Here is a 26,571-nt window from a genome sequence, read left to right as displayed (position 1 = left end):
ATTGGTAACGGGTTCTTTCCTCACTACTACCACTACTCTCAGATTGTTCCACACTACTGGCACACGGAGGTTTGTCCATTCGGTTGCCGGTGTTCTGTCATTTTTGCTGCTCTCTCTTTCGGGAATCATGGGAAATAGGAGCGTTTGATGGGATGGGTACACATGGCTTGGAAAGGCGTTATCTTTCGGGGGTATATACCATCACTTCCCTTTTTTATCGATTGCCAACCCCAAAGGGGAAAAAGATGGGAGTTGGCAATCCGTGCCGTCGTCAATCGGCCTTTCTATGTCGTTTTCTCCTTTTTGACGGCTACGATACGCTGTCGCTTGACTGGGGCACTTTTGTTTTTCGGTCTGGCTTACAAATATTGCATAAGGCGTCAGGTCGTCGTAACGGTCTCTTCCTCTTCCGTTTCTCCTCCCTCTCTCTCTGTCTCTCTCTCTCTGTCTCCGGTTTGGCGATATGTTCCGTGGTGTATTGGACTTTACTTGGTTGCTGCATTTAAAGTTGATATTCACATTTTTGGTTTCATCTCTTTGTCGCCTTCGACTGCAGCTTGGTTTTTCGATATACGTAAAAAGGAGTTCGCGTAGACTGAGAAGATAGGGAGGGGCGGAGGCTAATGGTATGATATTGTTGATCTGCTCACGTTCTTCTTGTGTGTGCGCGCGCTTGGGTTTTGATGTGTTGTGTTTATTTAGTCGTACGCATGCGAACTGCCTTGTTCGGTGGGTGCATTATGTCACGGGCTCTTTTGCGAGATGGTTTTCAGAGAGGAAGACTCGTCGTGAATGGGTTGATTATTTTTTCCCCGACTGCTCGTCTGTCAGGTACTGGGCTGCCAAGCGCAGCGGAAAGAAAAAGGGTGTCGTCTAACGTGGTAATATCCGTTCCAAAAAACAAAAACTTTTCCCATCCGGGGCAAAACAAAACAAGAAAACAAAGCAAAGGAACAAGCTGACCAGCAAAACCCCAGACCGAAGACCCGAGAAGCGAAGAACCCGCAGCCAACCGTTCTCTCCTCTCTCTCCCCCTCCCTCCCTCCCTCCCCTCCAAGAATCTCCCACCAAAAACGATTCTCCTCTCCTCCCCCCTCATCTCCCCCAAGAAATCTCTCCCCTCTCCCTCTCTCTCCCCCTCTCTCTCCACACTCTACGACCACACCCCACCAAAGCTCTTCCTCGCCTCCTTCGTCAGCTCCCGCAGCCGCTCCTCCTGGCCGGCCACCGACCGGTAGCCGGTCGCCGCCTCACGAGGCGCACGACCGACCAGCTCCCGCCTCGAGGCCGGGGCCTCAAGGACGGTGCCCAGGCGAGCGGCAGCGGGGCGGCGGATGATGGTGGTGCTGCTGCTGGTAGTGCTGCTGTTGCTGCTGGTGCTGGGGCGGCGGTTGCTGCTGGTGTTGCTGCTGTTGCTGGTGGTGGTGGTGCTGCTGCTGCTGCTGGTGGACGGGCGGCGGGCGGCAGCGGCGGGGGAGGCAGCGGGGGCAGCGGCGGGACGGCGGCCCTGAGGCGGGCGAGCAGGGCGACCAGCGCCGGGAGCAGCGGCGGGAGCAGCGGCGGGAGCCGGGGCCGGGGCAGCAGAAGCAGCAGGCTGACGGCGGGCAGCAGCCGCCGCCGCCCTGGGACGACCGCCATGGGGAACCAGGGCGGACGGCAGCTGCTGTTGCTGACGGCGGCGGCGGCGGCGCTCGGCGGCAGTGGCCTCCTCGGGGGTGGGCGGAGCAGCAGCAGCAGCAGCGACGCCCTCCACGCGGCGGGTGGTGGTGCTGGTGGTGCTGGCGGCGGGCTGGGAGGCGGCAGGGCGGGCGGGCTGGCGGGCGGCGGGCTGGGCAACGGCGCCGGCGCCGCTGCTGCTGCTGCTGAGGCGCTGCCTCTTCTTGGGCTGCTCCTCCTTCTCCTCCTCCTGCTGGTGCTGGTGCTGAGGCTGAGGCTGAGGCTGGGGCTGGGGCCGGGGCTGCGGCTGCTCGGCGGCCGCCACCTGACCAGCAGGGGCGGACCGCTTCCTCTTCTTCGTCTCCTCCTTCTCCTCTTCGGCGCGCTTGGGGGCGGCACCGGCGGCGCTGGGGCGGGCGGCGGACGGCTGACCAGCAGCGCCATCGGCAGGACCAGCAACAGCAGCCGGACCAGCCGGCTGCTGCTGCGGGTCCGCCTTGTAGATGATGGCGAAGAAGCGCTCGCCGTTCTTGGTGTATTGCCTCTGTTGTTTGGGAACTTGTAAGTGGACTGCGTGTGGATGGGTGGATAGAGGGTGGATGGTGGAGGGGGAGGTGGGTGTGGTTTGTGTGTGGACTTACGGCGCAGTCGAAGACGAAGCCCTCCGGGGGGCCGGTGGGGGCGCTGGCCGGGCGGTTGGTGGTGGTAGCGGGCATGGTTGTGGTGGTGGTTGTGGTTGTTGTGGGTGTGGTGGTCGTGGTGGTGGAGTGATTGTTGGTGGAAGGTCTGGAGAAGGAGAGGAAGTGGTCGTCGGAAAGTGCGGCGGAAAACTTATAGGCACGGCTGCGTGGTGAGTGTTTCAGAGTGACAATAGTAACAATAGGAAGAAAACTGGGTCGGCCGGCGGTATTGTGTTATTATAGCTGAAGTGAAGTCGAAAGTGAAAGTGGTCGAAAGTGGAAGTGAAGCAAGCCCTCCCATTGGCTAGCGAAGGACCCTGACCCCAACCCCGTCCCTCCACAATAGCAAGAGCAAGAAGCAAGCCGAAGCAAGCCGAATCAAGCTCAACCCTCCAACGGCGGGGTGTCTGCAAAGCACGCTTTCATGAAGGCCTCGGGATAGCGCTCGCCCGCCACCTCGGCGCCCTCACTCGCCTCCCGAATCTCCCTATCCTCCTCCTCCGTCAGCTCCACCTCCAACGCCTTCAGATTCTCCTGCAGCCTATCCACCCTCGTCGTGCCCGGGATGGGAATGATGTCCCTCCCCTGCCTCATCAGCCACGCCAGCGTCAGCTGCGTGCTCGTCACGCCCTTCTTCCGGGCGATGCCCTCGATGCGGTCCACCAGGGCCAGGTTCTTGGGGAAGTTCTCGTCGCTGAAGCGCGGCATGAGCTGGCGGCGGAAGTCGCCCTCGGCGAAGTCGGCCGGGCTCCTGAGCGCGCCCGACAGCATGCCGCGGCCGAGGGGGCTGTACGCGACGACGGCGACGCCCAGCTCGCGGCACGCGCGCAGCAAGCCGACCTGCTCGCTCTCGACGTCGAGCGCGAACGGGCTGTACTCGATCTGCACGGCGGCGATGCGCGCGACCTTGGAAGCGCGCCGCAGGCTCGCCGCCGAGCACTCGCTCAGCCCCAGGTGCCGCACCTTGCCCTCGGCCTGCAGCTCCGCCATGGCCCGCACCGTCAGCTCGATGGGCGTGACGCCGTCGAGCCGGTGGCAGTAGTACAGGTCGACGCTGGGCAGGCCGAGCCGCGAGAGCGACCGCGCGAACGCCTCCTTGCAGTACGCCGGCGACGAGTCGATCGAGCGGTTGCCGTCGGCGTCGATGCGGTTGCCGAATTTGGTCGCGAGGAAGATGTTGCGCCGGGCGCCGGGGTTGGCGGCGAACCAGCGGCCGAGCAGGTCTTCGTTGTCGCCGTACATGTCGGCTGGGAGTGTGTGTGTTAGCGGTGTGTTCTTTGCGTTTTGTGGCGTCTAGGGAAATGGCGTGTACACGGCATGTATACGTTGCGTGTCCGTGACAGATAGGCGCATGTATATTCCAAGCAAATGAGAGAAGGCGAAATGTAGAGCACAAAACATACCAGTGTCCCAATTCCGCTCGCCCAGCTCGTACGCCTTGTCCAAAAACGCCATCCTCTCCGGATCAGGCTTCGGCACGCCGTAAGCTATGCTCAAGCCCATCAAGCCCAGGCCAAGTCCCGTGACCTCGGGGCCGTCCTTGCCAAGCTGACGAGTAGGGAGAGTCATTGTGGTTGTTGCGGATCAATCGAGTCCTCGAGTTCTTTTGCCGCTGGGAGCTTCTTGTTTGTGTACAAAGGTATCAGGGTCGACGTTGAGGGCGGAGTGCAAATCCAACCATCACGACAACGGGGTCTTTATACATACTGCTCCCCCTGGACCCCGCAAGCTCGTTGCGTGGGCACGCATGCAGGACGTCGTCAACCCCGCCGCCCATCGCGGAAATAGAGGAGTCTAACTCCGTCTCTCCGTGGAAAAGTCGTTGCCGCTCTGCCCGCCAAGAGCAGTCTCAAGGCTCGTACGAAGTGAGCTGATCTCCGCATCGAGCATCACTCCTGTTCCTCCAAGGTCCCCCAGCGTCGTATTGACTTTTGCAGAAGGACTCAAATTCCGGACTTAAGCTCCTGTTACCTACTTCCATCATCATCTTTCACAAAGCTTATTCTGTGAAATAATGCCACGCTTTCACGGATGCACTGCACTCCAGATACCAGAGCTTTATACTCAATGACGTTTTTATTATGCAATTGATTTGCCGTTTCCTGCCTCCGCGGCGACATGATTCCTCCGCTATCATGCCGCTGCCGTATATGGAGCGGATAAAAACGCACATGTATGTACATGACCGGCTTTTTCCCTGATCGTCTCAATCCCGCGCCAGCCAGCCAGCGAGCCACATGTACATACCACGAAGGATGTTTCTCTATACATTAAAAAAAGAAAAACACCAGAGCGTTAGATAGGCGGAGCTCAAAACTATTACAAAAAGTAAAGCGTTGAAGAGGAAGAAGAAGATCAAAAGACCACCCCGGGGATATCATCTCTCCGCGAAAAAAAGGTTTCGAGCGAATATCGAAGAAAAGGGTCAGGTAGATGGCCACCCAATGGTTTTTGGAACATGTCGGACGAGAGAAAAAACAGATAACCCCCGCACATTGGTTTTTCGTAAGATTCGCAGATTCAGATCGTCAAGAATCCCGCGCGCGACCATGCTATGCAGTGTACAGAATAATGATATCATCCCGAATGACATGAGTTCGAGTGGTAATGAAGAAGGTGAAATGAAAGCAGCAAACCTCCCAGAACGCCAGCCAATGCTTATGTACCGCGATCTATGCATCGCCTGAAAGTGAGATTCATGTACGGCGAGGTGGTCGACAATAGTTCGACATGGTTCTCAAAATGGTTTGGAGGGCAGACGATGCCCTTCAAGTGCTTGGAGTGGTGTGGAAGGTCGAGTATTCTTCGTCGACTGGGGCATGGCTTCTTCTCATGACTCCAAGCTCGGCCAACTTCTCCTTTCTTTCTGCTGTATCGACGGTGCTTCTTCCTTCCCGTCCATCCTGCGCACAACCTTTGCGATGCTACCCCTCAGCACTCGCGACGCGCTCCACGGCGTGCCGAGCCTGGGTGTTCCCAGCCGTGGCGTGCGCAGCCTCGACCCCGGTGTCCCTGGCGCGCCCGAGGTCGGGCTCATCGGAGGGTCTAGCTCCGCTGCACGCGCCTCGTCAATGGGATCGACCTGCGTAATGGCCTTGGGGAAGAGGTTGCAGTACAGCGGCATTAGAGCGCCACAGGCAGCTGCGGCAATCGGGACGATGAAACCATATCCATACTGCCCGGGTTCAGCGCCGTTCTCCACGGCGAAGTTGATGGGTGGGAAGATGGCACCTCCGGAGATGCTGGCCGTGAGGAGGGCGCTCGCTTCCTTGGTATGCCGACCCATGCCCCGTAGCGACTGGGCGAACAAGAGCGAGAAGATCGGTCCTTCAAAGAAATAAACGAAGACGATACCAACCGCGGCCGTGTTCCCCGTCCCACGGAAACAAACGCCGCAAAAGGCTAGCACGCCGGCGTAGCAGACCATGAGGACGTAACGGGGCTTGACCCAGATGGTTGCCAAAGCTGCAAGGAAACGTGAGACAGCGAAGGCAGTGTGGGAATAAGCGAGGTGGTCGGTTGTGTCGATATACGACGCGACGTCATTCATGTACGTGACAAAACTTGTAGAGATGGATTCCTGAAGGCCGCAGTAGAAGAACTCGGAAAGGACCCCCATTGCCAGGGTGATCCAGATGACGCGAACGTTGAAGATGCGTGCATGATTCGCATCATCCCCGCGCTCCGCAATGTCTTCGAGTTCTATGTCCGTAGCCTCGGGAATGGGAATCCAATAGTATGCTACGGCGAGCAGTACCACGAAGAGCGCAATGCCAAGGTAGGTCCATTGCACGTCGATGAGCGAGTCGGCGTCAATTTTGAACAGCACCTTCTTGGCCAAGAGCGGGGATAGAACGGTTCCGATGGCCTGCACCCCCTGAGAGATGTTGATCCGTGTTTCCGCGTATTTGGCAGGTCCGCAAAGTACAGTGAATGGGTTCGCTGCAATTTCCAGGGTGGACAAGCCAAGGCCCACAATGAAGTTCGAGATGAGAAAGGCCGGGTAAGAGGTCAAGACTGCTGAGGGCCAGAATACCAGTGTGCCGCAAGCGTAGATACACAGCCCGGACATGAAGCAGGCCTTGAATCCGTATTTTTTCAGGACTATGCGTCCATAGGTGAGCGGTCCGACAAAGTAGCCAGCGTAATAAAGGCTGTGGATGCTGACTGTTTGACCGCGGGACATGCCGGCAATGGCTTGGAACTGTGCGTTCAAGACATCCAAAAGACCGTACGCAAAACCCCACAGGAAAAACAGGATAGTGACCATGGTAACGGGAAATACCGACTCGGCATTGGTCAACTGGACCAAGCTCTTCTTCCTCTTCAGGTAAACAAAATCAAAGAAAGTGGGAGTACGCGGGCTCGTGTGCCTCGTTGTGTTCGTCAAGGCGGTTGGTGTTCTCTCACATTCCGGCAGTTCCCTCATATTTGGAGTGGTCAGGAAATCCAGCATTCCCATTGGCTCCTCGGCTTCCGTGGATGCGGTTGGTGGTGGTATGGCTGGAGATTGATCAGTAGCAGATGGTATCCTCTGTGCGTTGATCATTTCGTTGTCCGTATATGTCTCGCGGAGGTGGGTGACGGAATGAACGGTCTCTCCCGCATCCCGAATGAATCTTGGTAGGAACCGAGATACGAGAGGCTTCAATGCAGGCACGCATCCACAGCAGATTCCGACATTGACCTCGATGCTGCTCCACAAGAACGATAGGGAGGCGTACCAGGAGAAATCGCTCTGTTCGTAGTTCCTCGATTCGTCATTCTTGACATGGTTCTGAATGTCCCGTAGACGAGTTGTGGCGGCCGACTGGAGATAGACGATCCGGACAACGTCGACAACAGCCACGAATACACCAAAACCAAAGGTGATGACAAGGATGGTCTTCTGCTTTTTCGGGAGCCGCATCGATGTCAGAATAGGCATAGGCAGGAACAAGGTAGCGAGATCGGTGATGATGTTTAGCGGCGCCGATGACAGGTAAAGGGTGACGATATCGGTGCAGGTGGCACCCGGTGGCGCGGGGTTTACGAATGCGGCGCTAATCGGCCGGCACTGGACGATGTTGAGTACGGTGAGGGCTGCACCGCCCACATTGACGACCAAAAGGTCGGCAATGACGCCCCACCGGAAGGCACGGTGGCTCTTGGATAGGGAGAGGTAAAAGACCAAGATTGACGTTTTGGTGGCCATTAGACAAGGGTTCTGCCGCACGGTCAGCTGTGATTGACCAAACGAGGCGCAGAGTCGAGTGCAGTGCGCGTCATGGAAATTGCAAGGCGAGAGAGACACGCAAACCAGGGGAACCTACGTAAAGAACGGTGAAGACATATTCCAGTCTCCTGAGTGGCGGGTCCTGAGAATTGGGGATGTTGACCTCGTGCATGCCCAGGCCATACTTGACGCCGTAGCAAATGGAAAAGGAGAGGCCGAAGGCGAGCAACCAGGCAAAGGCCATGAAGTAGTCGTCCCAGCCGACCTTCTTGACAATGCCAATGCGCGAGGTCAAGCGGAAGCCGACGAAGACTGTCGAGCAGACAATCATCGCGATCGACACGGTAAGCACGATGGGGCCGCGGGATTCGAAATCGCCATCGCTGGTCGACATGCTGCTTGCTCAACCATTGTCCCAGAGGGGAGCAGATGGGAGGTGGGTTGGAGGTTGAGCAGGCTGGGAGCAGGACGCGCCTGGACGACGCCCTGCACGCCGCTCGAGGGGTGCGGGCCTTTTCTTTCTTCCTTTCCCTTTGCGGACAGCCGGCGGCGCAGCGCTAGCTCCCTCGCTGTGGAGGCGGGGACGCAGTCGAGGCTCGCCGGGGCGCGGGCCTTTGGTGGTGGCAGCTGGCAGCTGGTTTCGAACTGGGGGGTGGTGGAGGGCAGTGGCGCAACGTGAGGGCTGGCGCGCCGAGCGATCGGGACGGGTGGTTAAGCTTATTGGCGTGCAGCGCGGAGAGACGGCGGGAAGCACGCTTCCTGGGGCGAGAGCCGGGCGGGCGGGCGCCTGGGGCCTGGGAAGGGCCTGGGGAGGGGAGAGTTAGGGTTGGGAGTGCGTGTGTGTGTCGCAGAGTCGCTGTCGAGGCGCGACGGCCAGGTCAAAGAAAGAGGCAGACCCTGTCGGCAGACCGCTCATCCCCCATACGTCGGCAGGGCCTCGTACCGCGCACCTGGGCTGGGGGGGTGCTTTGGCCGTGGCCGTGTGGCTTGCGGCATAGAGTTTTCCGTGGCCTGGGGCTTGGCGCGCTGCCACTGCCGCAACGAGCAATGCGTCGCGACGCGTGCGGAGACGGCCAGACGCTTCCAGCAGGGACTGCCATGCGCAGCGCCGGTCACACAGGCAGCTGCGGAGGGCGAGCACGTTGAGCGCGTGCTAGGCCCGGGGCTGCCTCGGACGGGACAGACGATGACGACGGGTGCCGTTTCGTTTGGCACATTTGGCCTCGGGGATCCCTGCTGCCCGCCGCCGCAGAGGCTGCAACCTGCAACCCTCCCCGCCAGCCAAGCGGGATCGACGCCAGCAGCGGATCCGCTGCTTGCCTCGAATTAACAAAGGATTTTTCGTCAGCAGCGAGCTAGCGCCCAGCCCCGAGCCCTCCTTCCGCCCACACGCCGGAGACTGTCTTCCTCCGGCAGAGGCCGTCTCCGTCACTCTCCGCCCAAAGCCTCCCGCCACGAGACATCGGCTTGATGCGTCGGGCAATCTTGAGACACGAGCGCCCGCCTGCCCCGAGTCAGCCAGATCGTCCCGCATCGGCACGCAACGGTTTTGGCTCGGCTCGGCTGCGACGACAGCAAACGGCAATGGTGTGAGGCGTGGCCTGGTAGGATCGGACGTCGGATGCAGACCTGGTTGGGTGAGCGACTGGCCGGCACCGACTAGCGGAACCTCGCCTCGCCGCGCAGTCGGCCGGCCGGCCTCACTCGCTCAATAGCCCAGCCGCTCGAGATGCGGGAATAATAATGATAGCGAGGGCTTAGGAGCGGGCTGGGCGGTGCCACAGTGCACCAGGATTGCTTCTTCGCGTGCACGGCCGGAGGTTTCCTGCACTGTGGCGCAAGCTGCCCCAAAAAGCCATAACTGTCTTCAGCCTGAGGCGCGGCCAGTGCGCCGGCTGCCGCCCTGTGGCCCTCGAGAGCCCGTGCCACGTGCGGCTGCCTCAGGTCGCTGCCGCAGGTCGGCATCCAAGCTTTCGCTCAAACCGCCGCACTGCACTTTAAACAGACCTGCACGACATGTCACCACATCGGCAGCCGAGAGGCCAGCCTGATGCTGCCATTACCCCGCGCGGGACCCGGATCGCTCTGAGCCCTGCCGCCCGATGCCGGCACGGCAGGGCAGCTTGCAGCAGGGCAAACCGCCGTCCCTGGGAAGGAACAATACATAGCTGCGCCAGCCTGCGCCGCCTTGCCGCCTCGCGCCGACGGCCCCGGTCCAGCCCACAGCCAGCCACGGTGAGGATGCGGGGGAGAAAGCGCGCACCATCCCGCCGACGCCCTCGCGAATCCGAAACCGCCCAGAACGAGCTTCTAGCCAGGAACCGACTGGAGATGTCGGATCCATTGCCGCCGCCAGGATTGTGGATTGCAATAACGCGAGCCACCAGATCCCGCCGCGCGCCGAGTACTTCTTGCGCGGTGACGCGACTGCGCTATTAATCGAGCGCGGCTGCCCCGTCTCTCGCACGCGTGCCCATTGGCTCCGCTTGCCGCCGCCCACAGGCCCGGTCCGAGGCGCATCGAGAGTTGCATGAAGGACCGGGGGGCGGCAGAAGTCACACAAGTGACCTCTAAAGTGGAGAGAACGCTCGATGCTCCCATTTTCATCAGAAACTCATCCATCACAGGAAATCAACCGGCTTCGGCCTGGCCGTCACCGCCACCAGCAACGTGTACACATGCTCTCACCGACTTCTTTGCCGCATCTTTCGCAATCTGAGGCTTGGCGGGCAAGATGTCAATCAAACGGTCAAAGGGTCCCCATTCGATAGGGCGCTACACCGCTCGACTATCTTTCTTCAGATCTCAATCGGACGCCGAAGCGATGTATGAAGAAGAGCGCAACGTCCGTCCGCGGGTCCGAGAGCGGGTGCCCTCTGCTCTGTCTCCTCGCTCGCGGCGCGCACCGGGCGGCGGGGACATTCGACAACAGTCCTGCGGTAAGCAACGAAGCGGCGCGATTCGGGCCCCGCAGAGCGGTGCTGCCCGACCGGTGATCTGCCTTCTTCCCTTCGCTTCGCTGCCTCCTTCCATGCACGTTGTGTGTGAGAGGAAGAGCAATAATGTCGATGATGTGTGGAGACGACGCCCGCCCCATTCTTGCTTTTCCCTCCGTTCCCCGTTGGCTGCGCTTTTTTTGGAGGGGGCCATCATGCCAATGCGGTGGAGTCGGAGCAGTCCAGACCCGCTTGACCGGTCGCCCGCCTTTTTCTTCATGCGTGTGGCGAGACCAGACGACCGTGACTATCTCGCAAGCAGCAGTATCGTCCGTCCTCGCTGCCTTCCTTGAAGAAGACAAGACGCAATGCATATGCGATGCCATGCGATGCAACGCAACGCAACGTCAAGTGCGCCAGGTCTTCGGTGGGGGCATTCGAAGCAAGAAAATGTGATAGATCTGAAGGTCGGTTCCTGCGTGCGTGAAGTATGTACGTCTGGGCCGACCGGTTGGCTTGAAGCAGGCTTCTTCCCCATCAGCTGCCCCAAAGGTGGCGGGATAGTCGCCACCGGTGTCGAAATACCCGTCTGCCCGACTCCTACTGTTCATGTAGGGTACGTGACAGAGGCAGATACACAGACACAGTACAAGACACATTAAGTTGGCAATTCAGACATGCATTTCGCTTCCAGCTTAGCTAGTCGTGCCAACTTATGATAAGATCGCCAATAGAAAGCTCACCCCTTCCATCGACAGCCGTGCCTGGCAATTAGAGAAAAGAAAAAAAGGCATCCATCCCAGAGATGACCGATTGTGAAAAGAAGAAAGAAACCCTCAGAATGTCCAAGACTTCAATCCAGATATTAGAAGGCCGCCCCAGAGTTATCCGTGTTTCAAGAGAAAGCAAATGAAAAGAGAAGAAAAGCCGGTGACTGTATGCAAAGCCGTGCCGGAAGAGCGGAGTGGCCGAGACATTCAAGCTCCGTTGACGTTGCGCTTGTAGCTGTCCCGGGTGATGCTGCAACACAGAACACCATGGGTCAGCATGACGCACTCACTCGCCACCTCGGACAGAGGAAGGGGGCAAGGCAACTCACGTCTTGTCGGACCCGTCAGACTCGCAGCCATACCTGTACTCCATCCGATCAACCGCAAGGTTCAGCATAGCCGCATCATCAAACATTTCGACATCTTCGTCCAGGCGCATGGGAAAGTTGTCGTCTTGGTCCAGGCGCATGGGAATGTCATCGTCGTCGGAGTCAGGTGCGAAAGTAGCCGGGTCCTGGAAGTGGATGGGCGAGCCGAGGATGGTGTGGACACTAAATCAGTCGAAACTTTATGGTTATCAAGGCTTCCACTCGGAAATGAGGGGAAGGGAATGGAAGGAGCAAGCGCGACACCTACACATCGTTTTCATCCTTGACGGTGACGGCTTTGCCCTTGGGTAGCTTGCTTTCCTCAGCCGCCGTCAAGCGGATCCTCGAAGACTGGCCGTCCTGGACCGCCTGGCTCTTCTTCTTCCTGTTCGCAGCTTTAGCCTTCTTCTTGGGCGAGGCGTGGCTGAGCACGAACTCATCCTCGCTGGGGCGCTCCTTGATGGCGCGCTTGGAAGTGTTGGCGCTGCGCTTGTTGTTGCGGGGACCACCGCTGGAGGAGGCGACGACGGCAGGGCCGCCGGACGCCTTGAGGAAGGGGGAGCGGTGCGAGGACGCCAGCGTGGCAATCCTGTCGTTGTAGTCGTCGTCATCCTCGTCATCCGAAGCAGGAGCGGTGCGGGTCTTGGTCCTGGCAGCCTTGCGGCGGACGCCGCCAACCTTGGTAGCGGCAACGGGGGCCTTCTTCTTCTTGACGACGCTGGGCGCCGGAGCGGGCATGTTGTGGAGCTTGTCGAGTTCATTGCGGACGACGCCGCGGACGACCTCGTAGTCACGGCCGGGGACGGGCAGGCCGAGGAGCCTCTTGAAGCGCTGGTTCTTGGCGAGGTTCTTGGGGAAGGATTTGACGCCCTCGCAGATGCACCAGATGTGGTCATCGCGATTCCACGGCTTCTCGCCCTTCTTGCGCGGGTTGCGGGTGCGCTCGATCGTCTGCGCCTCGTACACCTCGCGGGTGAGGACCGTGGTGCGGCGCGGGCCGAGGTTCTTGTAGGCGCGCTCCAGCTCGGCATTCTCGTTCATCAGGTCGACGTTCTTCTGAGAGCAGTACTCGGTGCAGATCTCGAGGATGCGGAACGTGATGGGCTGCCAGTGCAGGCACCAGAACTCCCAGTCGCAGTCGCGCAGACGCGCCGGGCGCTGCAGGAACATGAACTCCATGATGTACTCCAGCGGGTTCTCGTTGAGCAGGCTGAGCGGCGGGTGAGGCGTCTCGAGCTCCATGTTCTCGTGGCTGAAGGCCTGCTCATCGGCGAAGTCGACGTCGCGGATGACTTCGACGTCGGTGCCCTCGTACTTCTCGAAGAGCTTGTCGTCCTCGTACATGAACGGGACCTCGGTCATCGGGGAGATCACGTACTTGTCCATGGTGGATCGTACGTGGGGTTGTTGGTCAAAGGTGCGGAGCGTCGGACCAAGGTGAGGGTGGAGGAAGAGTCGGAAAGTGACGAGAGGCGAATTTTTATACCCGGCTGTGGGCATGCGGCTATTTGGGAAGCCGCGGCAAACGAGGAAGGAGCGACCGGTGCAATGGCCAGCTCTCTTTGCCCTTTGGCTGTAGTTACAGTGGTGACATGTCTGGCATCTGGTGCCTCATCACTTGCCAACTAGAGGTGACTGGCGACTCTGACAGACAGACGAAGTGGCTCGCTCGCGTCACCTCACTCCAAAGGTCCCTTATAGCCCAGAACTTCCATCCCAGATGAGAGGTCGAGAGATATACGCAATTGGGGAAGCATGCCCTGATTGGGAATGCCAAGCATCAAACCAAGGATCAAGAAGAACAAGGAGACTATTACGCCAGCTATTCCTTTCAGAACGCTGGTATGCCGACTGTAATGAATCATATAGATAGTAAGAGTGGCGCATACTCTGAAAATCTCCCAGTGAAGTCATGGTATGTGCAGTCGATATAATTCTCATTATCGATCAGAAATGACCGAGCTAAGCAGTTGTGTCCGAACGGGAACTTCATCTCTGGTGCATTGGGGAAGCAATGTTTGTTCCTTTTGATACTCATAGTCCTGGAGCTTGCTGTACTCGCATGCGAGGAAATGAATCGCCCGCGCGACTATGAGATTACAAGCTTTTTCACTTGACTTTAAGATCCAGCCCACCAACAGCATAATACAGCAAGGAGCCGATTTTAGTCACGAAGCGTCGAACAAACGCTCGACTCTAACTCACCACGAACAAGAGTGCTCGCAGCCAACAGATTCCCGAATGACCACGCATACCACGACTAACCCGGCGCCAAACCTAATTTAACCTGGGTTCTCCAGGACTATGTGCATCCATGCGTGTAGATTAAAGTGTGAATGAGAGGGGTATCCGTCTCTCCTTTTCCAGGGATAATAATACATCCGACACTACATATTTCAAGCCACCCAAACTCCAGCCCAATGCATCATGAGACATGTTCATACACTCTAAAAGCCCCAAAACCGCGACACCCTCGTCTTAACACCCTCCCAGCTGTTCAGCTTCGGCCTAACATCCAGGTAAAAGTTCAAGCTCTTCCCCGACTTGCCCTCGTTCCGGCCCGAGTAGAAGTCAATGACGTACTCGACCGTCGTCCCGCACCGATCAATGACCCAATCGTGCCTGTCGAACGGCGTCTGGTATCCGAGGATCGAGTTGAACCGCGCGCGGGGCGTCAACTTCTGCGAGTTCCCGGAGAAAGCCACGAGCTTGGGACCGCCGCAACTGAAAAACAGAATAAGTCAGCCAAATACAACCAAGCCCAATACAGCTTTATCCAAGCCTTTCCGGCAGAGAAACCTCCACCCCCCAAAAAACGCCCCCAGGAGAAAAAGCTTACCTCTCACTCCCTCTCCCCTCCTCCCACTCCTTGATCTCCTTCCACGCCCGCTCGTTCACCGCGTTGTGGATCGGCACGATGCTGCGCATGTCCTCGACGCGCGGGTCGAACTTCTTGCGCCGCATCGCGTTGAAAAACATCTCCTCGCTCGGGTAGATCCAGTTCCCCGACGCCCGGTCCCTGCCCGTCTCGCCCTCATTGTTCGCCGGCGCCGCCGGTGGTTGTCCCGCCGCCACCTGTTCCGTTCCCGGGATCGCGCGCGGGATCGTCGACACCTCGCGGTCCTGTCGCAGGCCGAGGTAGCCGAGGATCGAGGAGCCGCCGCTTTTGGGGGATTGGTCGAGCTTCGAGGAGTCGCAGCCGTCGGCCACCGCCGCCGCCACCGCGGCGGGCTTGGTGGGAGCGGAGGCTGGGGGAGTAGGCATTGGGTGCGGTGGTAGCGGCGGCGCGGCTTCCCCGGCTGCGGCGGCCTTTTGGGCTTGCTCCATCCACGCGGCGCGGGCGTGGTGGTCGACGGGGCAGGCCGTCGGCTGGGCTTCTCCGTCGGCGGCGGCCATTGCGGGACAGGAGTAGTGGCAGTGGTGGTAGGGGACCGGGAATACGCTGCCGTTGGGGTGACGAATGCCGATTGATGGACGATGGGGAGGGAAAACAAAAAGTTCGGCGATGATGCGATTAAAGTTCGGGCCCGCGCCAAGCGTGTGGTCGCCCGCGGAACGGACCCTTGTTCCCGGTTGCCGGTCGTCCGCGCACGGACTTTGTTCCATCTGCCGGACAGCTGCTCCACTCCATACGGGACGATTTTGATTGGTGGAGGATGTGGGATTGTGGTGTGGTTGAAGCCGTTGCAGGCTATTATTGCGCGCTATCAGCGAAGAGCACCCGAAATAGATGGCTCTGTACGGCGTCTCAAAATTCATACCGCGCTTTCTCAACTCACAAAACACCCGCTTTAGCAATTTCAGTTGCAACGATCACTTGCCAACGATTCTCCCCAACCGGTGTTTGGGGTCTCCGATGGAACATAACCAGACTGACAGTCACGTCGAATTGATACAAACGTGAGAATATTCATCTGGCTACATGATTGCCGAAGTGTTCCGTCACAAATGCGTGCGTCACTTTATAGCCGTATCCACCTGTTCAGTATGTTATACCTTTCCCCCTATCCTCGTCATCGCCTCCCCTAGTGCTTCGGGCTGGTTTGACTGAGCGCAGCTTGTTTTGAGCTTGGAGGACAGATGGTTGACGGTAGGATAGGTGGCGATGGTGGTGTATGCTGGAGAAGGATCCAGAGGCGAAGGAAGTGCGGTCTAGGTTGTATCAAAACTCAGTAATCTTGCTGTACAGCTACCACCCTCGACAGTATTCCTCAAGCACAACATGGTTCCAAGACAATCAATTCGCATTGACTATCCTGGAGTTTTTTTTGCGTTTCTATGAGGGCATTCGGGGACTTCCCGTATAGTACAAGCAATGAGGCCAGTTGACCGCCCTCTCCAGCCTGTGAGATCTAGAAGGAAAGAAAACAAAAAAGCAGACCCGCCGTCCGTTAAACACCCGTTTATCCTGTGTCCCATGATCGTTCCCATGTTTGCCGTTTCGTTGAATTTTGCACCGTCTTGTATTCCCCGGAATGGAAAGGGAAGAAATCGCCAGTCGTAACCGATCGTTTGGAATCGTGTGGCATAAGGAAAAAGAAGAAAACAAGCCATTTTGTACATCGTGCGTGCCGCACCCAGCGAATCCCCGATTGTGACACTTTCGTCCAGAAATCCGATCAGATGTATTGAGCGAGGCATTCGTATCGAATCCAGCCGCAGTTGAGCGTAAAACGATCATCTCCGGGAAAGGCCTGGTTGAAAGCAAAAGCCGAAATGAAGACCAGATGAGACTCCTCATATGCGTAAGCCAGGTGAGAGCCGAGCACAGGCGCTCGGAAAACATGCCGAAAAAGTGAAGCCGCGCCGTAGAACATTATGCTGAAAGCCGTGGAGTGAAGCCGGATGAAACAGGGCGATGACGAAGGATGCTCGGAAGGAGCAGCAAGTGATGGAAAGAAGTACTCGAGAGTGGAAGATAGGAACGAGCCTTGGTCGTGTCACTGGAACTAGCCTTTAACCATCGAGGCCTAGTTATCGAGTGTGAGTCTTTCAGAAATGCCATCGAGGAGTATAGTGGCGAGTCGATGTGGAAACCCAGTGAGGACCTTGTGGAAATGTCCTTGTGCAAGCCTTCGAGAACGGTAGGATAGTCGAAGGCACCCTAATGATCAAGGGACGTATAGCGGCGTATCGAGAGAAACCCGGAGGATAAGAGTCGTGTCAAGGCTGCTCATGACACTAGATGCGCTTACAACGCGACCGGGTAGGGGATCTCCTCATAGTGGTGCAGGAATCCATTCACGTCGACCAGCCATATATCGTTTCCCATGACAATCATGTTGCGGTTGGGGTTCTGTCCGCTAGGAACACCGTCAGTAGTAACGCTCAAGCTCTCACTCGAGAGATTGACAATGAGGCTCATACCAGAGGAGGCCACAGAGGAGGAAGAGTCCATGGCATTGCTGGCATAATCGCCGACGTTGCTCAAGTGCGACACTCTGTCTAAAGTTGCAGTTAGTCTGTCTTTGGCATGATTTCGGGTAACTAATCGGGTGGCTCACCCTCTCGTCCACTGGCCTCCGCGGCGTTCTGTCCGGAGATAGAAGTAGCACCGCCGACAGCAGAGCTCTGACTAGCAACGCTTACGGCCTTGTCCTCTGGAATGGCGGCCATGCGAGCAGGAACAGCAACCGAAGGGGCCTCAGCGAACTCCATGACATTGGCATGCGAGCGCAGAGGGTTCATGCGGTGGAATCCGTTGTGTCCCGAGACCTCGATACCCTCAGGCATAGAGCTCTCCTTGGCGAAAGCAGGAAGCTCCTCGGTGGGACGACTGGCGTAAGCGCCCTGTGAGCTCTTGGGCGCCGTAGCTGAGACGTCGCGGCTATCTTGGCGAGGGCTTTGAAGCAGACTCATGCTCGAAAAGGTCATGGCGGGACCTGAGTTGATGGGAGGTAGTTCGGGGGGTGCCATCGTGCTTTCACTAAGAGCAGCCTCCATGGGTGGAGAAATTCCGCCATAGCGCTCGGAGCTTACGGCGGGCTGGGAAGTCAGGAGAGCAGCGGAACGAGACGTGCGCAAGCTGCTTTGAGGCGCAGATTCATGGAAGTCCACCTGAGTCTGGACTGTAGTGTTACTGCGCTTGTGACGGCGCCCTTTCAATGTGTTCTTCATTTGTTCGAAGATCGAAGACTTCTTGGGGCGGATACGCTCCTGCTGCTGTCGGGCATCGCCAGCATTCTCAGCGCGACTGTCACTGTCGCTACCCGCGGATGGAAACGGGTCATTGAGAGCCAGCCTACTCAAGCGATGGGCAGAGGCCATCAATCCGCGAAGACCATTGCTGGCGGGGGGCCGCGGAAGGGCGGTAATCGAGCAGGAACTACGATCCAAACTCTTCTTGTTCACAGTGGAGTTCTTCTGCTCGGCTTCAGAGATGCCCGTAGTGTCATGAACTGGGCTCGTCGAGTGAGTGCCACCAGTGCCCGAGTTGCCGTCTGTCGTCGTCACCTGAGCTTCAGACTGCTGCTCGATGCCTCCAGGAAGCTTGGGTTTCGTGTCGACGAGGTCGGGAGTGCCCCAGGTGCGGGCATCCTCACCTGCCTTTGGACGACGAGGCGGGGTAGCCATGGCTCCAGCTCCCTGGCGCGCATTGAAAGGAGCACCAATCTTCATCTTCTCAGTCGGCTTCGGCGAAGTTGTTGAAGCCTTAAAAGGCAGGGACCGCTTCAGGTTGGTCGTCTTTTCGCCTAAGACTTCACCGAACTTGTTAAAGAGACTGCCGGAGCTGGCGTTACGCGCCTTGGACTGGTCACGATTTTCGGGCTTCGGACTCATTTTCGCAGTTGAGGCATTCGGGTTGTCCATCTTTTCGACGTGTCTGATCGCGCGCCTGTCTCGGAAGCTGAACTTTGGACGCGGCGCAAGAGAAGGAGCGTCAGTGAAAGCGTCAGTGAGGGTGACGTCAGTGGAGTCGGACGCTGGCTGCTGGACTGATGAGTCGTTTGTTGTGAGGGTGTCGGAGTGATCTGACAGTGATTGCTGCTCAGCGATTGGGTTGCCGGAAGAGGTGTTTGCGGCGAAAGGTCTTGAGATCTGGTAGTGGTCGGCCGGAAAGTCGTCGATCCCGCTTGCTCGGAGCGAAGCACGTTGACAGGTGACCGGACTCAGCTCTGGTGAGGATGGCGTGGACCAAAGCTGGCTTAAAGCTGCGGGCGCGCGGCGGGACAAAGGCGTGGCTGCAGGATCAAGAGTGGACGACAGGCGATGGACGATGGCCCTGTCAGTAGAGGCTGAAGTTGAACGAGCGTGTCGCGGAGCCGAACGCGATGCGGATGCGCAAGTGAGGTCGGGCGCGCCGGGGCGTCCAAAATGAGTGAACAGCGGCTGGAGCGAACGGCGGGCAAGAGGCTGCGATGCAGGCGGCTCTCGTGAAGACAGGCGCGGCTCTGGATCGCGGGGCAGATCAGGGCTGGCCAGGGGTCGCGAGAGATCGACAGGATCGTCGGAGGTGGTAGAGGAAACGAAGGCGGGATGCGGAAGAGGGGGGGTGGTTGAGGGTTTGGCGCGGGTGAGGGTGGTCTTGCCGGGGCGCTCACGGGGGCGGTCGTCACGGGGCGGGCGCTTCTGCAGCTTCGAATGGCCTGGGATGCTGTGAGCGAGGCTGCGCCGTAGTGTTCTCCGGTAGCTGGGACGCACTCTGAGCGTCTTCCCCCGGCTCTCCATGGTCGTCGCGGAAGACACTGAACGACGACGGGCCGCGCAGGCGGTTCCCGTAGGTCGCCATGCTCTTGACAGACGCGGAACGAGAGAACGACGAGGCAAAGACGGGGGCGAGATGGAGATGGAGGGCGGGGAGGACGCGGTCGAGCGACTTGACGTTGGAACTGGCGTCGCGCGTGGTCGCGGCGCCCACGCGGGGCAGGCGCGGATGCCATCTCGAATGGTAGTTGTTCTGGCCCATAGCTCCTCCTCCAACTGCGCTCAGCCCTGCGACGGCGACGCGGGAGGGGCCTGTGTGCCGCTCTTATACAGCCCCATCCCCATCCCGGTGGGCTCATGGGTGCGCTCCTACCAATGGCTACGTGTCGGTCGCTCCACTTTGCCGCTCCTGTCTGGAGCGCTTCACCGCCGAATGCCCGCGAATCCCCCGCGTCCTTCAGGCTTCCCGCAATAAAAATAGCCGCATGGCAAGATCTGTGCCAATCCACGTCTATAGCGACACAGGTTGCGCAATAGCAGCAATGCGGGCAGGGGCCGGCGGCCCAGAGCCGTTGCGGGCGGCAAGAGCCGGCGCGGTGGGCGGGCGCTGCGTCGGCGACGGGGCACGAAACAGAGCTGGCGGCAGGACCCCCGACGACCCCTTCAGCAGGATAGTCGCGCCGTGGTGTTGAGGAGTGCAGTCGGAGAGCAGCGCTCGGGGCAATAGTCCGGGCGGGCTGTGATTGGCGGGCTAGCTGCAGCGTCTTCTCAGCCCTCTGCAGTTTCCCTGGGCGCGTTGCTCCCTAGCTCGGCGATTACACCAGCAGCCTGCTCTCGGCCGGTTCGGCAGCGGCGTCCACTCAGCGGTGCCGTATTCGGGACTCCGCTTTCACGGCCTGCGCGCTGATTCGCACTCGCTGCCCCATCCTCGGCCCTTGTCGGCCGCAGCGCCACTCTGCGTTCAGACCCTTCTCGTCTCGACCCGCCCTTCCCGAGCCTCCTCCATAATTTAACCCGACTCGACCTCCAGCGCCTACTGCCCCTCCGCTGCTTTCCCTCTGCATCCCGCCCCTTCGAACATGTCTTTCTCCTCGCTCGTCTCCGACCTGACCTACCGCGACAACGGCGACGACCGCCGCTCGCAGGTCTCGCGCGCCCGCTCTTACGCCAGCACAGCTGCCACCAGTGTCAGCATCTCCGGCGACATCAAGAGTCAGCTCCATGGCGGCTATTGCCACCCTCTCGCGCGCTCATGGCAGGCCGAGCGCCAGTTGACCAAGGTACGCTTCGCAGCATCCTCTCGCCGTCTCGTAGCTATTTCTAATCGTGCCGCAGTCAATGCTCATCTACCCGCTCTTCGTCTCCGACCAGCCCGACGAGGAAGTCCTGATCCCCTCGCTCCCCAACCAGTACCGCCGTGGCATCAACCGCCTCGTACCTTTCCTCACTCCCCTCATTCGCAAGGGTCTGCAATCTGTCATTCTCTTCGGTGTTCCAATGGCGCCCGGCGCCAAAGACGCCCTCGGAACCGCCGCCGACGATCCCGACGGCCCCGTCATCCAGTCGATTCGCCTGCTCCGCAAGGCCTTCCCGAACCTGTTCATTACCGCCGACGTCTGTCTCTGCGAGTACACATCACACGGACACTGCGGAATTCTGCGCGATGACGGCAGCCTGAACAATGCGCTCTCGGTGGACCGAATCAGCGATGTCGCTATGGCCTATGCGGACGCTGGCGCACACTGTGTCGCACCCTCAGACATGAACGATGGTCGCATCCGCGCCATCAAACTCAAGCTCATCGAGGCCGGTATCGCGCATCAGGTCGTCCTCATGTCCTACTCCGCCAAGTTCTCCGGTTGCTTGTACGGTCCGTTCCGCGACGCCGCTGGCTCGGTCCCCTCTTTTGGCGATAGGCGATGCTACCAGCTTCCTCCTGGCGGCCGTGGCCTTGCACGACGTGCAATTGTCCGCGACATTAACGAGGGCGCTGATATCATCATGGTCAAGCCGGCTTCGCAGTACCTGGACATTATCTCCGATGCCAAGGAGATCGGCAAGGACCTTCCTGTTGCCGCATACCAGGTCTCTGGCGAGTACGCAATGATCCACGCAGGCGCAAAGGCGGGCGTTTTCGACCTCAAGACCATGGCCTTTGAGGCTACTCAAGGCATTCTTCGCGCCGGCGCGACCATCGTTGTCAGCTACTTCACTCCGGAGTTCTTGGACTGGCTCAGCAACTAAGCTTTCTTGTCATATTCTTCTTGCATAAAGTCATTACGGTTATTCCCCAAAAAGCTCCCTCACAACATTCTTTGGGACGGCTAGACACTGCTTCGGTGTTAATTGGTATACGGCGTTTTGGGAAGGTAACTGGTTCTCGGGATTCCCACTTGTAGCATGTCAGGTCAATTTTTAAACTGTGGATGGACAAAAAAAAGGCTCCAAGATGTATCGGAGCTGCCTAGACATGACTACTGTCTTGATATAGCGAATGATATCCACGTCGAAACTTCACCTACCTCCGCGGTGCCTCGGCCTCAAGGGAACCAGTACGAGCTAACTAAAACAGTAACTAATTTCGTCGACCGGCACATACTCCCGCCACGGGTGACAAAAGAAATTGCCCATCCGGATCTGCCTTATAGATCAATTCTACGTGGGATAGGTAGTTGAATACAAGATCCACACGTAAATTCACAAATTTAAAACTTATATTTCTATCCGGATCTTGTATTCAACTACCTACCTAAATATTTTGTTTCGGAATCTGTGTGGAAGGCACATGGGGGTGTGCGTCTTCGGGAGGATCTCATATCTTATACTTTGCAGACCTGGCACACTGGGCAGTGCCTCAGATAGGCTCTCAATTTCTTTGCCAGCTTTCGGATCAGGAACCCTGTTCTGATCCTATTATATGCTCGCCAGAATCCTCCATGGCACTGGTTATCGTGTGCCATTTGGAAGATTTCCTGCTCGACTGAGCTGGGAATGCATAGTCGGTGCCTTCCGTCTTCCGGATCCACGTAGTAGATCAAATTGTTTCTCAAGAAAAACCTTAAGCCCCACATGGCTTCCGGCGCTTCGTTAGCCTCCGGATTCTCGGGGTTGTCCATGCATAGTGCCCTTGCCAGTTGCCTCCGACGCGCTCGTCGTCGGCCCTTCTGCCTCTCCGTCCCCGGGGGTTCCATTGGTGGATCCCCGCTCTGTGAATGTCCCAATTGCTCAAAGGAATGGCCAGAAATCAGAACGCTCATTACTGGTCAGTAGTGCCGGTCGGCCCAGCGGTTCGATGCTATCCGTGGGGGAACCCTTCGTGGTGTAGTTGGCTGGCCAGTATTGATGAAGCTGGCGGATCGTGAGGCAACCGGTGATTAGAGCCACGCGTAACACCTTGTATGCCAGGTTGTCGGAGAGGATGACGTTCTCCGGGGGCAGGTTATCTTCGCTGACGTTCAAAGGCACGTCGTACAGCATCAGGTCCTTTGTTTCCTCCATCGTGATGGAGTGCTTCGCTGTTCCGGACGCCTATTTCAAGGTGTGGCACGAGAATGGTGGTATCCTCGTGACTGCATTGATGTTGTGACAGCTGATACCCAGTTCTCTGACCGAAACTGCTGAGGCCATGGGAAGTTGGTATAAAATAGTTCATGTTTTCCCCTTGTGTTGTCTTTACCTTCTCTTATTATCAAAAGAAAACGGGTTTGAGAGGTTTTCCATGAACAGACCCTCTTAATTGGTTGTATCCACAATGGTGTGGTACTTTTGGTGGCCTTGTGTGGTCAAATAACGGAGGGCTTAGTTCGGAGGATCCGTGTGCCTCTTCCAAGCAGCAGAGAGCTATCAAGGATATACAAAATCAAGGATGGAAGACCGCAGCATTCTAACACGCTGCTGAGGTCTCGTAAGTAGCCTTCATGCCTCATATCAGCACCAATATTGAAGAATAGAACATGTGGACGGCTGACCAGACCCCCAACAGCCTGACTCTGTTGATTTCACTTCTGGCATCTTCGTTAAGAGATAGTTCTAGTCGGTCTGTTATCATATTCCTGGATCAGAAAAAAGGCGCAATGCCGATGGAAATTGCACTCACCGCTGACATCCTGTTTCCTTTATGGAAAGTGCCTAAGCAAATGAATCGGTAGAGACAACGGTCGAATCCAACCGTATGATGCTGCAGCCTGTATCAGCCAGGCTGCGACATCAGGTCCAGGATTACGGCGCGAATTTTTTCCAGCAGGGAATATAAGCGCTGCTTGCTCGCTCATCAACTCTGATACAGCTTCTAGACTGCGCAGCGTCATGAGATCAGCATGTGACGCGTTTTCTATCAATTTACTTGGATGTTTTCGACTGGCGCATAATCGCACATACGCTCAATCCGTTGCCACGAGGAAGTCCATGACGCAACTTCTTTGTTGCAGGCAGCATCATAGAGAAACACCGATATTTTCACACGAAAAGAAATGCAATTACGGAACAAAGCCTTATCATGATGTCGTAGTCCAGGCAGCTCCAATGCCATGTTCATGCTGTTCAACATCCAGTGTTTGCAACATGCTCCTCTTACGCAATGAGTCCGACGACTGTCCCTGTAAGAGCCCCGTGGAACGACAAATACGAGTGCGCTTTCCCATCCCATTTAAGATTTCCAGAGAGATTGACTGCAGCGAGTGACACGTCCAAAGCGCATTTATACGTGAACTCAATCTCCCACGGTCGTGACGATAATTGTCCTGGGCTTACTCTTTATGTTGAGCCTTTCACCTAAAAGTGCTTGGACCAGCAAAGTCATGGACACGTCATTCGAAGGAAAAACCACCTTCACCTCCACTCGTTTGTCTCCGGCCATCTAGAACGTGTTGCAGCACCAAGTGGGCCGCGGTCGTACGATTAATTATCTTCGCCTACTGAGAAAATTGTGGATGACGAAGCCGGCGTCAGCGGCAGCGAGTAGCGGCATCTTCGGCAGCAATTCTTGCGATGTGCTTCCCAATCGAGACAGAATCGCGAAAGCAGACCGCGGCAGACCGCGAGGTAAGGAAAATCGTTCATTGTGAAAAGAAAATAAAAAGTGCCAGCCAGCTGGGCCCCCGGCCATCGCGCTCATCTTCACACCTAAAAAGTAGTGACATACGAAGTGTGGGGAGGACGGCGAAACACGGCGCGAGGGTGCGGAATCCATTTCCAAATGCTTTCTTTCGCCAGCTTCAGGAAGCCATGGCTCAGTCCGTTCCCAAAGCAGTACATATCTTCCTGCGCGGGTCGCCTTTCCATCGCCCAATGAGAAGCTCTTCCCTTCGTCGGGCCATGTCATCGGGAAACAAAATGCGACACGCAACAATCCAACCGATCCCTGCGAGGTATCAAACGCCTTATTCTTTCCCCCACGGGGAAATCGGAGACAAATGGCGTCACACACCGTTGCGCAACAACGGGTGGCCGGAAATGAGTCCTTGAATCCGTTTGCGACCCTCGATCACGCCAGCGAGCGGCTGAACGGGAGTTAGGTCGTTGAGTTGGTTGCTTACGTCGTTGGCACGCGCTATCCCTCCGACCGTCCTGTTGTTGCTCTTAACTCCGTCCGACGAGTCGGCGTACGCGCTCTAATTGCCCATCTTCGTTTACTACTCCATCCGGACTCGGTGCTCTAGGAATGATTGGTGCTCCACCCACGGCGTCCGAAAGGACTTCTTTGCTATCTGCTCTCTAAATCCGCTAAGCATCCTGCTTGATAGCACAAGGAGCACTATGGTAGACCCAAAGCTTAGCGTAGCGCGAACGCGTGATAACCACATGATCCGGTTGTCCGCTGGCGGGTTGACGGGCGCGAACGGGTTCAAGGATCTCTTGAACAATGCTGCGCACTGGCCTCATGTTTCCCCTCATTTCGCGGGGCATGGACCACCTACCCTGCAAAAACTGTGGCGTGTCTGGCCTGCTCGCTCACATGTGTTGGAGACGCAGAGCGTGACTTGTCAAGATAGCGATAGACGAGATGCAATTGGAAGAGCTTTGAGGGGTATGAAGTGACGTGTAATTGATGACATCCGTGAACTACTTGCAGGGCTAACATCGACGAAGGACTGGGTATCTGGCGACTCTAGCCTTTGTGTCCTTCGAGCAGTGCCAATCTCTATTCGTTCCATCCACCCGGCTTCCGTTCCTCCAGTTCCCACCTGGCGCGAATCAGCGCGCGCCGTGATGCCTTTCGGCGACCTCCCCATGGCAGTAGCCCCCCGCCTTGATGCTCATCAATAATCCACGTCGAGCCATGTGTTTTCACAACACTATGGGGTCATGACCATTGCCGTTATGCATGTCTTTTTGTGCTTTTCTGCTTCCTTTTAGATTGCGTGCGCTCGTCGCTCATGCAACGAGGCTGGCACCGCCAGACTCGACGGCCTCGATCTCAGCCGCGCTCCAGCTCAGGCGGCCGAAGCGGGGAGGGAGCTCGCTGCGGTCGAAGTACTCGCCCTGGCCAGGCTGGACGGAGCCGAGAGCAGAGCCGGGCTGGCTGCCAATGGAGCCACTGGAGAAGGTGCGCTTGTTGAGGGGGCCGTGCTGCTGAGCCTTCTGGCGGTAGCTGGCGAATGACTCGGGCAGGGACTGCGAGGGAGCGGCCGGGTGGGCACGGGGAGTGTGGTCGATGTCTGTCGGCACGTGGAGTCAGTTACTGGTCACGCACGCGAAAATCGAACGGCTCTTCCGAGGCGCATGTGAAAGCGCAGGTGGGTGGAAACTTACGGGCCGGAGGGTTGTGCTTGCCAAGGAAGCGGATGAGCGGCTGGCGCTGAGCAAGACGGCGGGCGGTGGCAGAGAACATTTTGGCGGGTTGGGGAGTTGTGTAGTTGCTCGAAGACGTGGTGGAGTGGGAGAGGTAGCAAAAGTAAGTCGGAAGAGTGCGCGAGAGCTTGATATAGTATCGGAGCGGAACGGCTAAAGTCGGCCGGAGCTAGTAATTGCAGGTGGGTCCGTTGGAGAGCTTGGAGGCGTTCGGCGCTGATCGCAAGATCAAGTGCTGGAGGAGGAGCCGGGTGGAGGAGGTGGGCGGCGCAGGATGGGGAGACGGAGATTCAATGTGGGCAGGCGCAGGTCTAAATGTTGCTCGAGGCAGGCGCGTCACGGCGGAGTGGGCTGCGGTTTTCGGAGTGCGGAAACGAAGACGCGGGCGGCGGCAACGGCCTCGGAGACGCACGAAAGCCAGGGTAGACTGCCGTCTGAGGTAAGGTAAGCGAGGCCGGCGGCCGGAGACAACAAAAAGGTGGACTGACAATTGTTCGAGCGGAGTCCGGCGCT

The 26,571-nt window shown here is 57.8% G+C and overlaps 8 protein-coding genes across 8 annotated transcripts; 1 reads left to right on the top strand and 7 right to left on the bottom strand.

Annotated features, from left to right (window-relative positions):
• Positions 1-2,720: 2,720 nt before the first annotated feature.
• On the bottom strand, positions 2,721-3,905 carry SLS55_002273 (uncharacterized protein; the record flags this gene model as incomplete). The annotated part of the gene is made up of 2 exons (XM_066773755.1): positions 2,721-3,583; positions 3,740-3,905. The coding sequence occupies 2 exons, from the start codon at positions 3,903-3,905 to the stop codon at positions 2,721-2,723; spliced, it is 1,029 nt and encodes a 342-aa protein (XP_066636322.1).
• Positions 3,906-5,166: 1,261 nt separating this feature from the next.
• On the bottom strand, positions 5,167-7,945 carry SLS55_002272 (uncharacterized protein; the record flags this gene model as incomplete). The annotated part of the gene is made up of 2 exons (XM_066773754.1): positions 5,167-7,542; positions 7,628-7,945. 2 exons carry the CDS (start codon positions 7,943-7,945, stop codon positions 5,167-5,169), a joined length of 2,694 nt encoding a protein of 897 aa, XP_066636321.1.
• Positions 7,946-11,582: 3,637 nt separating this feature from the next.
• SLS55_002271 (uncharacterized protein) lies at positions 11,583-13,011 on the bottom strand (the record flags this gene model as incomplete). Its single annotated transcript, XM_066773753.1, has 2 exons — positions 11,583-11,808; positions 11,894-13,011. 2 exons carry the CDS (start codon positions 13,009-13,011, stop codon positions 11,583-11,585), a joined length of 1,344 nt encoding a protein of 447 aa, XP_066636320.1.
• Positions 13,012-14,072: 1,061 nt separating this feature from the next.
• Positions 14,073-14,604, bottom strand: CYT2 (Cytochrome c1 heme lyase; the record flags this gene model as incomplete). The annotated part of the gene is made up of 2 exons (XM_066773752.1): positions 14,073-14,349; positions 14,492-14,604. The coding sequence occupies 2 exons, from the start codon at positions 14,602-14,604 to the stop codon at positions 14,073-14,075; spliced, it is 390 nt and encodes a 129-aa protein (XP_066636319.1).
• Positions 14,605-16,816: 2,212 nt separating this feature from the next.
• On the bottom strand, positions 16,817-18,435 carry SLS55_002269 (uncharacterized protein; the record flags this gene model as incomplete). Its single annotated transcript, XM_066773751.1, has 2 exons — positions 16,817-17,070; positions 17,130-18,435. The coding sequence occupies 2 exons, from the start codon at positions 18,433-18,435 to the stop codon at positions 16,817-16,819; spliced, it is 1,560 nt and encodes a 519-aa protein (XP_066636318.1).
• A 1,913-nt stretch (positions 18,436-20,348) lies between these two features.
• Positions 20,349-21,513, top strand: HEM2 (Aminolevulinate dehydratase; the record flags this gene model as incomplete). Its single annotated transcript, XM_066773750.1, has 2 exons — positions 20,349-20,549; positions 20,605-21,513. 2 exons carry the CDS (start codon positions 20,349-20,351, stop codon positions 21,511-21,513), a joined length of 1,110 nt encoding a protein of 369 aa, XP_066636317.1.
• A 1,000-nt stretch (positions 21,514-22,513) lies between these two features.
• SLS55_002267 (uncharacterized protein) lies at positions 22,514-22,767 on the bottom strand (the record flags this gene model as incomplete). The annotated part of the gene is made up of 2 exons (XM_066773749.1): positions 22,514-22,521; positions 22,581-22,767. The coding sequence occupies 2 exons, from the start codon at positions 22,765-22,767 to the stop codon at positions 22,514-22,516; spliced, it is 195 nt and encodes a 64-aa protein (XP_066636316.1).
• Positions 22,768-25,641: 2,874 nt separating this feature from the next.
• On the bottom strand, positions 25,642-26,098 carry SLS55_002266 (uncharacterized protein; the record flags this gene model as incomplete). Its single annotated transcript, XM_066773748.1, has 2 exons — positions 25,642-25,925; positions 26,020-26,098. The coding sequence occupies 2 exons, from the start codon at positions 26,096-26,098 to the stop codon at positions 25,642-25,644; spliced, it is 363 nt and encodes a 120-aa protein (XP_066636315.1).
• Positions 26,099-26,571: the final 473 nt, after the last annotated feature.

Source organism: Diplodia seriata, assembly GCF_021436955.1.
Source record: "Diplodia seriata strain FDS-637 chromosome Unknown scaffold_2, whole genome shotgun sequence".
Taxonomy (NCBI): Eukaryota; Fungi; Ascomycota; class Dothideomycetes; order Botryosphaeriales; family Botryosphaeriaceae; genus Diplodia; species Diplodia seriata.
Note: the sequence above shows the minus strand (reverse complement) of the source record. Positions and strands in the feature narration are given on the sequence as shown.